At 43.4% G+C, this 18,086-nt stretch overlaps 1 protein-coding gene and 4 non-coding genes across 5 annotated transcripts; all 5 read right to left on the reverse strand.

Annotated features, from left to right (window-relative positions):
• Positions 1–2,266: 2,266 nt before the first annotated feature.
• Positions 2,267–7,124, reverse strand: LOC140135265 (heat shock cognate 71 kDa protein). Its single transcript, XM_072156516.1, has 9 exons — positions 6,966–7,124; positions 5,302–5,508; positions 5,016–5,221; positions 4,780–4,932; positions 4,005–4,560; positions 3,569–3,771; positions 3,284–3,482; positions 2,845–3,077; positions 2,267–2,649 (listed from the first exon to the last, which is right to left on the reverse strand). The coding sequence occupies exons 2-9, from the start codon at positions 5,504–5,506 to the stop codon at positions 2,464–2,466; spliced, it is 1,941 nt and encodes a 646-aa protein (XP_072012617.1). The 5' UTR covers positions 5,507–5,508; positions 6,966–7,124; the 3' UTR covers positions 2,267–2,463.
• Positions 2,713–2,811, reverse strand: LOC140066395 (small nucleolar RNA SNORD14). The gene has a single exon (XR_011848241.1). It is a non-coding gene; the product is annotated as a small nucleolar RNA SNORD14 (small nucleolar RNA).
• Positions 3,150–3,248, reverse strand: LOC140066396 (small nucleolar RNA SNORD14). Its single transcript, XR_011848242.1, has one exon. It is a non-coding gene; the product is annotated as a small nucleolar RNA SNORD14 (small nucleolar RNA).
• On the reverse strand, positions 3,843–3,941 carry LOC140066398 (small nucleolar RNA SNORD14). Its single transcript, XR_011848244.1, has one exon. It is a non-coding gene; the product is annotated as a small nucleolar RNA SNORD14 (small nucleolar RNA).
• Positions 4,648–4,746, reverse strand: LOC140066399 (small nucleolar RNA SNORD14). Its single transcript, XR_011848245.1, has one exon. It is a non-coding gene; the product is annotated as a small nucleolar RNA SNORD14 (small nucleolar RNA).
• Positions 7,125–18,086: the final 10,962 nt, after the last annotated feature.

Consider the following 18,086-nt stretch of genomic DNA (forward strand, 5'->3'; position numbering starts at 1 on the left):
CTCCTGCAGAAGTCCCAGGCGCTTCTCCTGCAGAAGTCCCAGGCGCTTCTCCTGCAGAAGTCCCAGGCGCTTCTCCTGCAGAAGTCCCAGGCGCTTCTCCTGCAGAAGTCCCAGGCGCTTCTCCTGCAGAAGTCCCAGGCGCTTCTCCTGCAGAAGTCCCAGGCGCTTCTCCTGCAGAAGTCCCAGGCGCTTCTCCTGCAGAAGTCCCAGGCGCTTCTCCTGCAGAAGTCCCAGGCGCTTCTCCTGCAGAAGTCCCAGGCGCTTCTCCTGCAGAAGTCCCAGGCGCTTCTCCTGCAGAAGTCCCAGGCGCTTCTCCTGCAGAAGTCCCAGGCGCTTCTCCTGCAGAAGTCCCAGGCGCTTCTCCTGCAGAAGTCCCAGGCGCTTCTCCTGCAGAAGTCCCAGGCGCTTCTCCTGCAGAAGTCCCAGGCGCTTCTCCTGCAGAAGTCCCAGGCGCTTCTCCTGCAGAAGTCCCAGGCGCTTCTCCTGCAGAAGTCCCAGGCGCTTCTCCTGCAGAAGTCCCAGGCGCTTCTCCTGCAGAAGTCCCAGGCGCTTCTCCTGCAGAAGTCCCAGGCGCTTCTCCTGCAGAAGTCCCAGGCGCTTCTCCTGCAGAAGTCCCAGGCGCTTCTCCTGCAGAAGTCCCAGGCGCTTCTCCTGCAGAAGTCCCAGGCGCTTCTCCTGCAGAAGTCCCAGGCGCTTCTCCTGCAGAAGTCCCAGGCGCTTCTCCTGCAGAAGTCCCAGGCGCTTCTCCTGCAGAAGTCCCAGGCGCTTCTCCTGCAGAAGTCCCAGGCGCTTCTCCTGCAGAAGTCCCAGGCGCTTCTCCTGCAGAAGTCCCAGGCGCTTCTCCTGCAGAAGTCCCAGGCGCTTCTCCTGCAGAAGTCCCAGGCGCTTCTCCTGCAGAAGTCCCAGGCGCTTCTCCTGCAGAAGTCCCTGGAACCCTACGGCGCCTTCTTGGGGGTCCTTCCAGGTCACTGGAAGATGAGCAGGAGGATGATGATAAGTAAAAGGGACCATCATCCCCATATAGAACTAGAAAAATTAGATAATGTGCACCAAACTACACGGATAAACCGTCTAGCAGGCACACAAAAAAAAAATATAATGCACACCAAACTACACGGACAAGCCGCACAGATGGCACACACAAAAAGTAGCTACTGGTACACCTACGGCGCTAAAAAAAAAAACCTATGTGCACCGCGCAAAAAGGCGCTACAAATGCACCTAGCTTGCCCTAAGACTAACTACCGCTAAAAGATTCTGTGCAGCGCTATTCACATGGCGCACTGAAAAGTGCGTCCAGTGCAGAACAACGCTAACACAGCGCACTGAAAAGTGCGTTTGGGTTCAGAAGGGACAGAGGGAAAAACGGAAGACACGTGGGATCACAGGAAAAAACAGATAGGGATGGGAATTTGTAGGGAACTATAGGGATCAGATAAGGATCAGAACACTATTTATAGTGTAAAAGTGTATTTTGGTGCACACAGTAACGCTCTCTCCAGCGATACCAAACCAAAATTGTGCCGCTGGAGGAAGAGGAAAGGGCTAAAACCACGTTTTTAGCCTAAAATCGCCGTAATTGGCCAGTCAGGTTTGACTGGCCAATCACGGCGATCGGGACCGATTTGATTGGTCGGGTGACAGAGACAGGAACTCCTCCTGCCTCTGTCACCCAAATCTCATCCCGATGTCACCACGTCTCGCGACGTGGTGACAATTCTAAAATAGTATGCGCTTGCGCAGTAGCTGTACTGCGCTGAGCGCTAATCGTCGGAAGCTGCGCAGTACAGCTACGGCGCGGAGCGCTAAGGGGTTAATATGTTCTTTTTATGACTTGTTGAATATTGACAGAGTGCCCAAATACAATTGGGTGGGGCAGTGATTGGAAGACACTCGAGCTGTCCAGTAAAAATATAGGTGCATGTTCTCTGCCAACCGAGGAGAAGAGTCAGGTAATCTAATTTGCATATCAGAATAGCTGTAATTAAGCTACAGTGCCTCACTGGCAGCTATTTTTAGGCAATATGGGGGGGAATAACTTGTAACACTATTAGCAGGCAATATTAGTCAGTGGTAAAATTCTGGAGACAGGCATTTAAAGGGACCTGCCATTCAAAGTAGCTAAATAAGGCATTGTTTTTAATTTCCCACATTTCATTGTAATAAAGACACTGAGCAGCTTCATATGACAGACCTAGTTTTGCCTCAAGTGATTGAGCCCAGACTAATAGTTGAACAACAAGATATTTAAACATGAAAACCAGAAGCCAGTTAAATAGATTTTTATTTCTCTGGACGAGTTTGTTACAGTACAGGTAAAGTGCAATGGCGTTCCATCTGATGGAGTGAATTCAAGTATTAATGCCCCAAAGTAAACTTTACAGCAGCTTTACTGGGAATTCATCAGGAACAGCCATTAAACAATTGTGTCCTGGGTGTCAGGAATGCTTATCCAGTCAACATTTAATCAACCTCCTCAATAGTGGGTCCAGATGAAGCACCACCAGATGGAGCACCACCTGCTCCTGGGAAGCCACCAGGCATACCTCCTGGCATGCCACCAGCACTCTGGTACAGCTTAGTGATGATTGGGTTGCAGACCTTCTCAAGTTCCTTCTGCTGGTGTTCAAACTCATCTTTCTCTGCAGTCTGAAGAAAAACCAGGAAAGTCAGTGAACAATCACATACAAGTCAGACATGCACATATGATTGTCGCTCAGACATCCAAGGAAGGTACTTGGGCCATCATGAGCCTCGCAGCTCTGGTCTGGTGGAAACTACGAATGGCTTTGGAAACAGTCATCACAGCGACTCCCTATAACCTTGCATTAGGTACAAACATACCTGGTTCTTGTCCAGCCAAGAAATAGTCTCATTGCATTTATCCAGGATCTTCTGTTTGTCCTCATCACAGATCTTTCCTTGAAGTTTCTCATCTTCAACAGTTGCCTTCATGTTGAAAGCATAAGATTCTAGAGAGTTCTTGGAAGAAACCTTGTCCCTCTGCTTCTCATCCTCAGCCTTGTATTTTTCAGCCTCTTGAACCATGCGTTCGATGTCTTCCTTGCTGAGGCGACCTGTTAAAATAATCCACATTAATGAAGATGCACAGGTACAACCTGTTTCTAGAAATGCATTTAAAACATTAACCGCTCAGACATCCAAGGAAGGTACTTAGGCCATCATGAGCCTCACAGCTCTGGTCTGGTGGAAACTACGAATGGCTTTGGAAACAGTCATCACAGCAGGATAATTAGAACCCCTTCCAAATAAAGTCTTCTACCTTTATCATTTGTAATTGTGATCTTGTTCTCCTTGCCAGTGCTCTTGTCCACAGCAGACACATTCAGGATACCGTTGGCATCAATGTCGAAAGTCACCTCAATCTGAGGAACACCACGAGGAGCTGGAGGAATGCCAGTCAGCTCAAACTTTCCAAGCAGGTTGTTATCCTTGGTCATGGCTCTCTCACCTTCATATACCTGAAAAGAGTGAAGGCACTCAGCAAAAACATTCCTAAATACCAGAAACAGCTATACCCCAAGCATGCATTTAGTTTTTCCCTTACCTGAATCAAGACACCAGGTTGGTTGTCTGAGTAGGTTGTGAAGGTCTGAGTTTGCTTTGTGGGAATGGTTGTATTACGCTTGATGAGGACAGTCATGACTCCACCAGCAGTTTCGATACCCAGAGACAGAGGTGTGACATCAAGCAGAAGGAGGTCCTGCACGTTTTCAGATTTGTCTCCAGACAAGATGGCAGCCTGAACAGCTGAAAACAAAACAGAGGTTCATTAGTTATGTTTTTGTTTTAAAATAAAGTCAATTAACAGTTGAGAAGAGACGCTCAGACATCCAAGGAAGGTACTTTGGCCATCATGAGCCTCGCAGCTCTGGTCTGGTGGAAACTACGAATGGCTTTGGAAACAGTCATCATTGCGAATTACACCCAAGAGATGTGACAAGTATACTGCACACATGCAGAGTACAACCAAGACCATTTACCTGCACCATAAGCCACAGCCTCATCTGGGTTGATGCTCTTGTTCAGTTCCTTTCCATTGAAGAAGTCCTGAAGCAGCTTCTGAATCTTCGGGATACGTGTGGACCCACCAACCAGCACAATATCATGGATTTGTGACTTGTCAAGCTTAGCATCACGCAGAGCCTTCTCTACTGGGTCCAGAGTTCCTCTGAAGAGGTCAGCATTCAATTCTTCAAAGCGAGCTCTGGTAATTGAGGTGTAGAAGTCGATACCTTCATACAGGGAGTCGATCTCAATGCTTGCCTGGGTGCTTGATGACAGTGTACGCTTTGCCCGCTCGCAGGCAGTGCGGAGACGGCGAACAGCTCTCTTGTTGTCAATGATGTCTTTCTTGTGCTTCCTCTTGAATTCTGCTACAAAGTGATTCACCATTCTGTTATCAAAGTCCTCACCACCCAAATGAGTGTCTCCAGCTGTTGACTTTACTTCAAAGATGCCATCTTCAATGGTCAGGATGGACACATCAAAAGTGCCACCACCTAGATCAAAGATCAACACGTTCCTTTCTGCTCCAACCTGTAAAGGATGAAAAACAGATGTTGGTTAATTTGCAACAATGACAAATGCAATGCATAATGTTGCAAGTTAAGAATGGGGAGTGGGACGCTCAGACATCCAAGGAAGGTACTTTGGCCATCATGAGCCTCACAGCTCTGGTCTGGTGGAAACTACGAATGGCTTTGGAAACAGTCATCACAGCGACCAAGAGTAACAAGACACTGCACCACAAGTTACCTTTTTGTCCAGTCCATAGGCAATGGCTGCAGCAGTTGGCTCATTGATAATACGCAGAACGTTGAGCCCAGAAATGGTACCTGCATCCTTTGTAGCCTGGCGCTGGGAATCATTGAAGTAGGCAGGGACAGTGATAACTGCACTGGTTACAGTCTGTAAGAAAAGGTTAAGATTAATACAAAATGTTCAAAGTATTTAATTGCCTTTAACTCTACCCCAAATGAATTCCAAGTTACCTTGCCAAGGTAAGCTTCTGCAATCTCCTTCATCTTTGTCAAAACCATGGAAGACACTTCTTCTGGATAGAAGCTTTTTGTTTCTCCTTTGTATTCCACTTCTACCTTGGGTCTTCCATTATCACTTACAACATTGAATGGCCAATGCTTCATGTCAGACTGCACAACACCTTCATCAAACCTGCGGCCGATGAGACGCTTAGCATCTGAAAATAAAACCACACATAAGCATTTGTCTTGTAGAATTAACAGTCCATAACTAAAAGTTAATTAAAAAAAAACTTACCAAAAACTGTATTTGTTGGATTCATGGCCACTTGATTTTTGGCAGCATCACCAATCAACCTCTCGGTGTCAGTGAATGCAACATAACTGGGTGTGGTCCTGTTTCCCTGGTCATTGGCAATGATTTCCACCTTGCCATGTTGGAAGACACCCACACAGGAGTAGGTGGTGCCAAGATCAATACCAACAGCTGGTCCCTTAGACATGTCTGAAACAAAGAAAAAAAAAAGAAAAGTTAATCTCAATAAAAAGCTATTGCAAGATATGATGCATAAGTAGTTAATATTAAACCTTCACAAGCTATTGCAACATGCAAGCCTGCTTCCTGTAGGCCCCATCTGGGGACAAATTAAGCTCACAGTTCAGTTCTATGCAGTGGCGGAAAGTAGCAAAAGCAGGTGAAATCCAATTCAGATGAATAGGAGCCCATCTGCAATAACCTGTCAGATATTGTACTTGTGTATCCCTTCGCTACAAACAGATGGTCTTTCGGGCTGTTGGGCAGTGGCCTAGTCATACAAAGTCAGACGAGGCTTCTTGGCCAAAAACTGCTACCACACTTTAGTTACCCATGTCTGTGCAGACACTGTAGCTGACTAATATTGATAACCTGGGCAGTATAGATATATTCAACTAAGCAAAGGTCTTTATTGCTGTGCATGCTACCCTGTACTGAGGTCATGTATACAGGGCTCAGCCATCTTTAAGCAAGTGTTCATTCATTACATTTAAAGAAGGGAAAACACAAGCCACATGGATGAAATGGTTGTGCACCCCACATGCTAACAGAAGAACTGGAGAAGGCACTCACACCTATGCAGCTCTGCTATTACCAGGTATAATGGAAGCCAAATGTTTACAACGCTAAAAATATAATGATTGGCTTTAATTTAAAAAAAAAAAAAAAAACCTCCTATAACCTGAACTCTGCATCAACAGGTTCCATTATCAATTAGACAATGACACAGCTCTGCCACATCCATATTGTGCATATAAATAGGGGAATAAAGAAAATCTACACCAGGATTGTAAACCAAGCACAGACATCCTCTAGCAGGATCTGCTCCTTTAGCTTATTCCTTTTAATACATTAAGATTATGTAAATGGAGCCCCGATGCACAGTTGTATAATTGTTTAAGATTTCCCCCTCAAAAGAAGGGTATAGGGAGCATAGATCCTACATCAGCATTTGTGTGCTTGGCTGTCCCATCTTTGTTTCGGGTGATAGCTTTCCTAAAAATGTAATGAGTGTACCAAGTTAAAAACCATGCTTATCCCCAAAACGCCTGCACAAGACAAAGCTTCATAGTCAGAGATACCAAATATTGTAAGTATCTCAGTAGTGTACAGCACAAGCTGGCCACCATTACATGCCCGACGTGATTTTCGAGCAGTATGTCCTACTCCTCAAGGGTGAAGCACGTGTCCGCCATCTTTAGATGAGCGGCCGCCATTTTAGTACAGATCCTCCATGTGTCGCTACTAATTATAACACTAAATTAAATCACTAGGTTCCCATCCTTATAAACATATTCCGGAAATATCATGGCAAGAGTGAAAGACAAGATTCTGCTAACATAATAAAAACATAAAATAAACCCGGACTGAGAGCAACAATATATAAAAGCCCAATATTAGACAAGTCTAAGTGTCTCCCATCTTACCTGCACTGGAGAGATAGGTGCTTGGTCTCTGTTGAGCTGCTCGCCGTCTCCGAGCTACTTGCTGGTGAAATGAGGTGGAGCAAAGCTGCCGGCGCCCTTTTATACCACCTCAGAAGGTTCCAGAAGACGATGTGACGTTGCCGCTTTACGACGAATCACCGCGCTGCATTTGGTCACCTGACACAAATCTACGTCATTTTCTGGAACATTCTGGTATCTGCATTGAGCCGGCTTTTCCGTTGGAAGTGGGGGTCATCGCGGCCATTTTTAAGTTATACATTGAGTCGCGGTTTCTTTGTTATAGTCCGGACCTCATTGTTGTATATGAGGAGCTGAAGTGACGATCTGCGTCTGCATTTTGTTAGAATTCTACGTAGTTTATGAGCGGCTTTACTCCACATCACAAAAACAAGTTGACTTCTGTAATACGGATCACAATAAAAACACAGGACGAGGCGGTCATAGTACAGTAGTATATATAATATATAACATTTCTTTGCCTGCGATGTATTGATTTAATTATAATTTTGGTAAAATTAGGTTTTCCCTGACTAAAAATGGAAAGTCATTTTGTTGTAGGTGGGATTGCGGGGAGCAGCTATGATTGGCTTGTCGAATTACGTGCTACTCATCGCGGGAAACAACAGCCAATGAGCGGGGCTTGTGAGGCAGCAAGTCTAGTTGCTAGGTAAAAGTGTACCCGCGTGGTGGCTGTGAGGTGATGGTTGTGTAATAAGGTGAATCGGGCAATCGCGTGATGTTTCACATCCTTTCTTGTATTAACGTGGATGCCAAGAAGAAAGAGGTCAAATTATCGTGGAAACAGACCACTAGGTCAAAGCAAGGGGGGTTTTGCCCTTACAACTAATATTTCTATTACAATTAAAGGACATCTACCATCAGGTTGGTAGATGTCCAAACTGTCATGCGTGTCCATTACTCTAAGGGATGGCAGCATCTTTGTTAGCTCCAGATTAGTGTAACAAAAACATGTTTATAAAAAATATGCACATGACCTGCACACGCTAGGTCCCTACAGCACAATATGGCTTTGTCATGTGATTACGTATGGATCCCTTCCACTTTGTACTTCGCTGCCTGGTCCCGTCACTCACCCAAATAGACAGCATAATGTCACGATCGACTGGCGTGACCAGGCAAAGGAGCTGAGATTCGCTCTGGTGTCATGGCAGAAGCGCCTGCCGGTCACATAAATATGTATATAAAGACTTATTTTTCACTAATCTGGAGGCTCCTGTTGTTAACAAAGATGTTAACAAAGTGCCCAAAGTGAGACTCAAAAACCACTAGCTTTTCCCAAAGTGGCAACACGGCAATTTAGGCAGTAACAAACTTATTGCTACCAGAATCTTTGAGCTCCAATCCGACACCTTTTCACTCTTTGGATACGACCAAGCAGAACAGGATGGGTCACTAATATAGCAGGACACTACTTGGACTGCCTGAGACTGCAGGAAGATGCCATGTCTGGCAAACTCTGTGCCTGGGAGACAGCCCGTGTGCCCACAGTGATGCCTCCGAGTGCCATCTCTGGCACCAGTGCCACAGGTTCGCCACCACTGCCCTAGAGTAAATAATGAGCATGTAAGTTTGGACATCTACCATCAGTAAACCTCCTAATTTAAAGATAACCTGTCAGGATGATTCAGGGCATTAAACCACACACAGGTTCTTATGGACCGGTTGTTTAGTGCCCCAAATTGTACTGTTTGAGGTTCCTACGTGGACACAGCATCACGAAAAGGGTTGTATGGATAACAAGTTTCTGTACAGAATAGGTGTTACTGCTTGTATAGAGCTCTATTGCAGAGCAAGGCAGGGAAGACAGAGCCCTGGAGCTCTACATCATACAGGAATCTACTACATCACAAAGAAAAAAAAATATTAACATATGTCCACCTACGTAGGAATGTAATGTGCAAAGCCCTAAAAAGCTAGGCAAATAGGATCTTCTAAGTAATTTGAAGAAAAGGGAGCACAAAAAATAAAGTAGAAAATATGGTGTTTTTTTAATCCATTGGCGGCAACAAATATACGATCGGAAAGTCCAAACAACGCACTCAAAATAATACCAGGAAGGGATACAGGACCCTTTTTCTTTGGCTCTATATATACATATAAACAATATTTCTTTATTTATATAGATTGTGCAGTGCTGTACAGAACTTGCCAAATCAGACCCTGTCCCCATTGGGCTCACAATCTAATCAACCTACCAGTATGTTTTACAGTGTGGGAGGAAGCTGGAGGACCCGTAGGAAACCCATGCAAACATAGAGAATACAAGCTTTTTGCAGGTGTTGACCTGGGTGGGACTTGAACCCAGGACTCCAGCGCTGCAAGGCAGAAGTGCTACCCACTCAGCCACCCATATACATATATTATGTAGTGAAACCTCTCCAGAAGACCACCTCTCTGAGAGGACCCCCTCGATCACTGATTTTTGCCCTTTCACCCTATGGAAGCTGCCTTAAATATACAGACCACCACAATCCTGTGCAAAGAGATCTGCTAAAAGTGGTCACGCTGCATATACACTGTGCTTTATGTGCAGGATCTGATAGTCATTCAATAGAACTGATTGGGGCAATAAGTTCTGTCTTTACTTGTGCATTCAAACTTGCAAACATTCACATTTCTTATTTTAACCACAAAAAGCTCTGCTACATACAATTCCACATAAGTGTAAATTAGAGAATTGCTTAGTGCAGGGATCAGCAAAAGTTTTTATGCTTTACAGTTGTAGTTTGTTTTTAAGGTTTTGGGCTTGCTTCATTCGGCGTATATACGTCCCCCATACGCTTCAGTGGCCTTGCGGCGCCATACTGTTCTGTAGCCCGTAGAAACATAGGACATGTCCTATCTTTCGATGGAATTCGGCGTTGGACCCTATGTTACTGAATGGAGAGGAGAGGAGGTGAGCAGTGCTCATCCCTTGCTCCTCTCCCTGGTGCCGGTGTGAATGTAGCCTTAGTTGGGTGATAAATTTTTTTTGAGACTTTTAACAGAAAAAAAAAAATTGCTAAGTGATCCCCAGAGATCCCTCTACCCTGTTGTAAACTTGATAACAATTTGGCGCTGCTGTTTAGCAGGGAAGTAAGGACTCTTTGCATTGTATATTACTATGATGAGTCCTGTCCCCAGCACTGTGTTCGGTCTATGAAATCCAGATAGTAAACGGTCTGAGTTTACTGATTGACGATCGTCTGAAAGAGCGGCCAATACATTGCATCCATCCCCCATTGCCTTCACTCAGTGCATTTCTCACTCAGTAGCAGTGAGCAGGATGAAAAGAGGAAGCTTGCTGCGTCTTTTCATCCTGTGTTTCCCACAGGATATGATGTTTATTGTGCAATAGGAGACAAAAGGAATCATCCGTCCCCCAGTATATATATGTCATATGAATACAGTCAATATGTATCATTAAATCGCGATATGAAAGTAGGATTTTAGTGATTGTATATAGTTTTCCATGCAAACTACCTAGTAGAACATTTTTAATTTTTACCTATTGGTAAATTTATTTTGACCTCTTTAAAATGTAATTCTGTGAGGTAGCCCTGTCACACATTTCTTTCTTTTTTTGTAACTTACATTTTATTAGTTTTTACATTGCAATAAAACATTGCACAAAGGTATGATTTGTGAAAATAAATCAGTAGGAGAAGGTTTGATTGCCTCGTAGGGCATATACATTGTTATACAGGCGGTTCCCTACTTAAGAACACCTGACTTACATACGACCCCTAGTTACAAACGGACCTCTGGATTTTGGTAATTTGCTGTACTTTAGTCCTAGGCTACAATAAACAGCTATAACAGTTATCAAATGTGTCTGTAATTAAGATTTATTGTTTATCCTTATGACAATCCAACATTTTTAAAATCCAATTGTCACAGAGACCAAAAAAAGTTTGACCGGAGTTACAATAATAAAGTATACAGTTCTGACTTACATACAAACTCAACTTAAGAACAAACCTAAAGCCCCTACCTTGTACGTTACCCGGGGACTGTCTGTATTGAACTGAAAAACCAAAAACTGGAAAAACCTATTGACTCGAGTATAAGCCGAGGGTGTAGTATACAGCCAGCCAGCCCCCTGTAGTATACAGCCAGCCAGCCCCCTGTAGTATACAGCCAGCCTGCCCCCTGTAGTATACAGTCAGCTTGCCCCTTGTAGTATACAGCCAGCCTGCCCCCTGTAGTATACAGCCAGCCTGCCCCCTGTAGTATACAGTCAGCTTGCCCCTTGTAGTATACAGCCAGCCTGCCCCCTGTAGCATACAGCCAGCCCCAAGTAGTATACAGCTAGCCCCAAGTAGTATACAGCCTGCCCCATTTAGTATACAGCCTGCCCCATGTAGCATACAGCCAGCCCCAAGTAGTATACAGCTAGCCCCAAGTAGTATACAGCCTACCCCCATGTACTATACAGCCTGCCCCCATGTAGTATACAGCCTACCCCAAGTAGTATACAGCCTGCCCCAAGTAGTATACAGCCTGCCCCAAGCAGTATACAGCCAGCCCCCAGTATGCCAAGCGTATAAAAAAACCAAACTTAATACTCACCCTCCGACGATACTCACCTTTGATGCTCGGCGTGGCTCCCGGTCCTCGGCGGTGGCTTCCGGTCCTCGTCTGTGGCTTCCGGTCCTCGGCGGTGGCTCCCGGTCCTCAGCGGTGGCTCCCGGTCCTTGCGGCGGCTCCCGGTCCTCGCGGCGGCTTCCGAATCGCAGCGGCAGCTCCTCTCTTCTTTCTTCAGAAAGAAGAGAGGAGCGGAGCCGCCGCCGAGAATCCAGACACCGGAGGGTGAGTATTATTATTATTATTATTTTTTTTTTATATAGTTGACTCGTGTATAAGCCGAGGTGAGGTTTTTCAGCACATTTTTTGTGCTGAAAATCTTGGCTTATACACGAGTATATACGATATGTACTATCTGTGTTCTAAACTGTGCATAAGTATTCATTTGAGGCTGGAAAACAAAAAGAAATACAGTAAAAAGGAACAGAACTTTAGAATAAAACCAACTTTAACATTGCCTACACTAGATTGCAAATTTACATATGATACAATACTTCCTTACTTGCTGCTCATTGTTCTGTACTCTATGATGGACACTATGATGCTACATTCACACAAACGTATGGATGACATATATACAGACGACGTACATACAACGTATATACGTCCCCCATACACGGCAATGGGCGTACTGCGCCCTACAGGAGCGGTAGGGTGCTGCACACGTGCGACACTGCTCCGTAGCCGGTAGAAAGATAGAAGATGCAGCCTTAGGATAGACTCTTCTAGCTGACCCTATTTCCTCTATCCTACGTCACACATTTCTTTCTTGTGATCTCACATTATGTGGTTTACAGTTGCAGGAAATGATGTTTTTATCCCAGTAAGGCTGTTCTCACCATCATCCGGGTTTTAGGAGAGAGTAAGGCCATATTTATATGTTGCGTTAATCTTGTAATTACATTTTGCTAAAAGGAAATCTATCACTAAATGTTCAAATTACAAAGCACCACCAGTGCTTACTTCAGTCATACTTTTATAATCTATATTCTTCATTACTTTTTAAAAAAAGATATAATTTTGTATTTATGTTAGTGTGGCAGACATGCTTTGGGGGTGTTTCCAGTGCCCCTCCAGTATCACACTGCTGCAGCACTTCTGTTTGCCTCTCCTGCCCCACCCCCACTCATTCCATCTGCTATTCACTGTGGCAATGGGTTGATAAGCATAGTTTGCATGCATATTCTTGCCTGCTGATATCATCAATAGTAGGCAGAAGGCTTGGTAAAAGTGCCACCGGGGGTAATGCAGGGCATAGAGGGGCACTTCTGCCACATGTACATAAATATAATTTTTATTTATCTTTTTAAACAAAAGAACAGGTAATTTAGATAATAAAGGTATGCCTGCAGTAAGGAACATAACCTCTGGGTTTCCTTTAAACGCAATGTAAATGCAATGTGTGAACGTGTCCTCACAGAAATGTAAGGTCTGTTCCCCATACACTTAAATGGACCTTCCTTTATGCATCTGTTATAATAGTGGAAGACACAAGCTGCTGCGTTATTTTTACCATTAATAATAAAGTATACATAAAGAATGTGTTATGGAACCTGATAACCGTGACATCTGGACCCTCACTGTGGACATACGGTTCAGCAATGGAATACACACTGATGATATACAGACTACAGGTATAGCTCACACACCCATTGTTTGTGGCCCGAGAACAATGTTCATATTTGGTAGCTTAAATATGTGATTAGATGTGTTTTTTTTTTTTAATAACCTATAATTATGAAAATTGTGTTCGGGAAAAGGCACTCTGTTTTATATATATGATGACTATATAGCAACATGAGTAGTTTGACATTATAGCCTGTAAACCTCTGAATGTAGTTACATGCATCATTCATGTCTTGTATCCTTTGCAAACGACAGTAGTAAAAACTGCATGACTAGTAACTAGGAGGTTCTCTCCCGTAGCTTTTTATCCATCTTTTTATCCTTATACATTCTACCTATCTATTATCTATCCATCTATCTATCAATCTTCTTTCTTCTACTATATCTATCTCTCATCTATCTATCTATCCATCTATCTTCTATCACCTATCTATATATAATCTACTTTATACTATGCATCTATAAATCTACATCATCTTTCATATTTATCTTCTATCATCAATCTACCTCTCATCTATCTCCTATTAAATCCTCCTACAGCCTCATATTCAGGGGCGGGCTGCGAATTTAAAGTGGCCCTGGAAAAAAATTTAAAAGTGGCCCTATTCTGTGGGCGGGGGTCAAAACAAGTAGGCGTGACCATGTGATGTGGGTGGAGTTACTAAACTTCACACAAACTGTTAATAGATGGTCTAAATCAACATGTACAGCGCAGAGAAAGAGACTCATACTACCTCCCTTATACAGGAATAAAGTTTCTTTTTTAAAAGAGCACAACTTAATACTGACTTATATATACAAAGAAAAAAACTACTACAATGCCTCATCTGTTAAACAAGAATATAACTACTATAATACTGCCCCCTATGTACAAGAATATAACTACTATAATACTGCCCCCTATGTACAAGAATATAACTACTATAATACTGCTCCCTATGTACAAGAATATAACTACTATAATACTGCCCCTATGTACAAGAGTATAACTACTATAATACTTCTACCTATGTACAAGAATATAACTACTATAATACTGCCCCCTATGTACAAGAATAAAACTACAATAATACTGTCCCCTGTGTACAAGAGTATAACTACTATAATACTGCCCCCTATGTACAAGAATATAACTACAATAATACTGTCCCCTGTGTACAAGAATATAACTACAATAATACTGCCCCCTATGTACAAGAATATAACTACAATAATACTGTCCCCTATGTACAAGAATATAACTACAATAATACTGTCCCCTATGTACAAGAATATAACTACAATAATACTGCCCCTATGTACAAGAATATAACTACAATAATACTGTCCCCTATGTACAAGAATATAACTACAATAATACTGCCCCCTATGTACAAGAATATAACTACAATAATACTGCCCCTATGTACAAGAATATAACTACTATAATACTGCCCCATATGTATAGGAATATAACGATTATAATACTGCCCCCTATGTACAGGAATATAACTACTATAATACTGCCCTCTATGTACAAGAATATAACTACTATAATACTGCCCCCCTATGTATAGGAATATAACTACTATAATACTGCCCCCTATGTACAGGAATATAACTACTATAATACTGTCCCCTATGTACAAGAATATAACTATTATAATACTACCACCTATGTACAAGAATATAACTACTGTAATGGAGTAGTAATGCACAAGTCTACTTGGGACTGGACCAGGCTATTTTCTCCAGGCGAGCACAGCTAACTGAACACCTGACGAGATCAGCACCAAGGGTGAGCATTTACTATTTTTGTTTTTTCCTTGTTTACATAACTACTTTAATACTGCCCCCTAAGTACAAGTATGCACTACTATGCCATATACCACCAGCAGCCAGCCCCCCCAATATATAGCTATCCCCCCCAGTATACAGCCAACCAGTCCCTCTTTATATTGCCAGCCAGCCCCCCCAGTATACAACCAGCCCCCCTGTATAAATCAGACCGCCTGCCCTGACCCTGTGCCTGACCACGAGAATGTCTCCTGCTAAGGTACCTCGACTTCAGCTGCCATCGCGGGCTACTCGCACCTGTGGAACGACCTGGTGGTACCCTGAAGCAGCAAGACCATCCCGCTTTGCGGCAGGCTCTGGTGAAGACTCCGGTCCCAGGTGTCGGCTAGTACCACCTACCGTGGTGGTTCAGAGGATCCACGCATCCCGAATCCTGACAGTAAGATCCGGCCATGGATCCGGCCAAGGTTCTACTTCCCGGTTGACCCGATCTTGCGACCGTCGTGGTCCGGCAATCCCGGCAGATTGCCACACAGCACGAACAGCTGGGACAAGTCACCGCCATGCTCCAACAGTTGCTAGCTACCCAGCATCAGCAACAGGTTCCTGAGGCTGCTCCCACGACTCCTGCTACCCCAGCTTGTCTACCTGCCGCTGAACCTAGGCTAAAGCTCTCTATGGCTTTATAACCCAGTACTCATGCCTACTGAGTTTGCAACCGAGCGATCCAAGGTGGCATTCATTGTTAGTCTCCTCTCCGGGAAAGCCCTGGGCTACTCCTCTTTGGTGCAGAGATGGCTACTCTCACGGCATTTCTGCCGGAGTTTCGGTCCGTCTATAAAGAACTCCAATGCTGAGACTGCGCTGTTGGATCTGCGGGGAATTCTTCCATGGGAGAGTATGCTGTCCAGTTCTGTTGAATCTGCAGGGAATTCTTCCATGGGAGAGTATGCTGTCCAGTTCCGTACCCTGGCCTCGGAACTCTCCTGTATCAATGCGGCCCTGTCCGCAGTTCAGGGGTGTTGCTAGGGTCTTAAAAGATCTGGGGCACAGGCCTCAATGCACATGTATCAAACTTTCAGTAATACCCACTCCTTCTTGTGTGGTACCTAACATATACAGCTACAGAAACCACAGGAGAAATCCCTACCTATTCCCTCCAGTTAATGCAGGTGATATGTCTTCACTGTGTCTCCTACACTATACAAAGTATATGGCCCCATACTATATATTACACCCCCTCATTATGCCACCCACCTAATAATGTTCCCCAAACTTGAACTAACAAGCAAGAATGCAATCTATAGTTAATACCTGTGACCCCCACTAATTTGCCCTCAGTGTAATATGTTTGCCTTTGTATTAGCAGCACAATAACAAACTTCTGCGATTTATAAGAATTTAAGTTAGAATCCCATAATGCGGGTATAAATAATAAGATAAAATAATCCTTTTATTTTTAAACTTTTTATCTTTAAAAAACTTGTGAACATGTTTGTTTTACTTGTTACCTGAAGCTTTTTGGACAAGTTCAGGGCCATGGAGGATTAAATGTTCACCTCTCGTTTCATTACTTAAAGGGGTATTCTCACAAAGAAAAGTTTCTTAAATGTACTCAGGATAACAAAATTACACATTCTCTAATTCACTGTTATTAACAAAAAAAATACAGCATTTCAAAGAAATAAGTCCAACGTGTCTCTATCAGTCCTCGTGTACTCAATTTCACTTGCCCCTAGACATGATCCTGTAACTTCTGACTTTGGGGTCAGCAGCCATCTTGTCTGAGGCTTCCCATGGCTTGTTTCTCTCTCTCTATCCCTCTGCTCCCTGCACCCTAGCCCTGCCCGTTGCAGTGCAGGACGGAGCTCACTCACTGATGCACACTGAGGCACAGACAATCAGTTCCTGCTAGCAGCAGCATGGGGATAACTACAAACTACAGACAGATAAGTCATTTTGCGGGGGAGGCACAGCAATACAGCACAGGAGATCTAGTGTGTTGTGGAATAGCAGAGATGTAGGAGAGCTGACTGTCATTGTGTGTAATAGGCATCTAATGGATCTCATCATCTCTGATCTGTCTAATCTCTCTTTCTATGTGTCAGTGTGTTAGTACAATGTTCAGAAGCCAGATGAAAGTGTAAATAAATCTTGTACCCTGATAATGTAACTACATTTTCGGCTCACAGAAATAGATGGATCATAATATGTCTGCTTAGAGAGCCCCACCCACACCCTGGGATTTTGCACTGACCATCACTGAGTGATAGAAGTTAAAATAGCAATAAAACTGAGTCAAACTGTGTAGTAAAGGGTAAAAAATTATCTTTATTGTGGGAAAATTACTAGTGGATTGAAATTTGAGAATTTTCTTTCATGGGAAAACGCCTTTAAAATAAAAGATCAGTGAATATATGACTTAACAAAGTAAGCTAGGGTGGCTGTGCCATAAAATATAGTGAAAGTACTATATTTTGCCGTTTTTATGGCACAGCATCTCTGCTTGCATTGGAGAGGGTAGTAGCGAGGAACCCTCATCCCCCTTCCCTTCTCCACCTGTGCGTTATGCCTAGGTGTTTCAAACAACTAGGGCGTGGATACATGTTGACTGGGTCCAAATATTCAGATAAATTTTTTCCAAAAAAGGCCCAATTAGGACCTCACTGAAACCCATTTGTCAAAGCAAGTATAAAAGGTTAATCTTTATTTGTTCATTTCAAAAAGGTTTTTTCAATCATTAGTGAGACACTACAAAAAAGTGACATATAAAAATCTACAATCTCCAGATTTTAGGAGTATATTCTCTTTTTTATTTGGTGGCCTGAATGGTGTGTGATGGGAATTTTAACTTATTCACAGTGTGATCCTTTGATTCATTACTCCTTTAACACAGGATATTGAGCTGAGGGTGTTAGCTATTCACATGTAGATAGCTTTGCTTTGGGACACTAGGTGTTACCCCTGAGTCAATGTATATCAATTGTATCTAATAGTGTCATACAATGTAACACTCTCTCAATGATGTTGTTTAGTAAATATCGCTATCCTTTTGTAAAGTTGGAGTGTAAGCACTCTTGCTTGCTAACTCCACTGTATCTTTTCAGAGAA

Source organism: Engystomops pustulosus, chromosome 6 (genome assembly GCF_040894005.1).
Source record: "Engystomops pustulosus chromosome 6, aEngPut4.maternal, whole genome shotgun sequence".
NCBI classification, from domain to species: domain Eukaryota; kingdom Metazoa; phylum Chordata; class Amphibia; order Anura; family Leptodactylidae; genus Engystomops; species Engystomops pustulosus.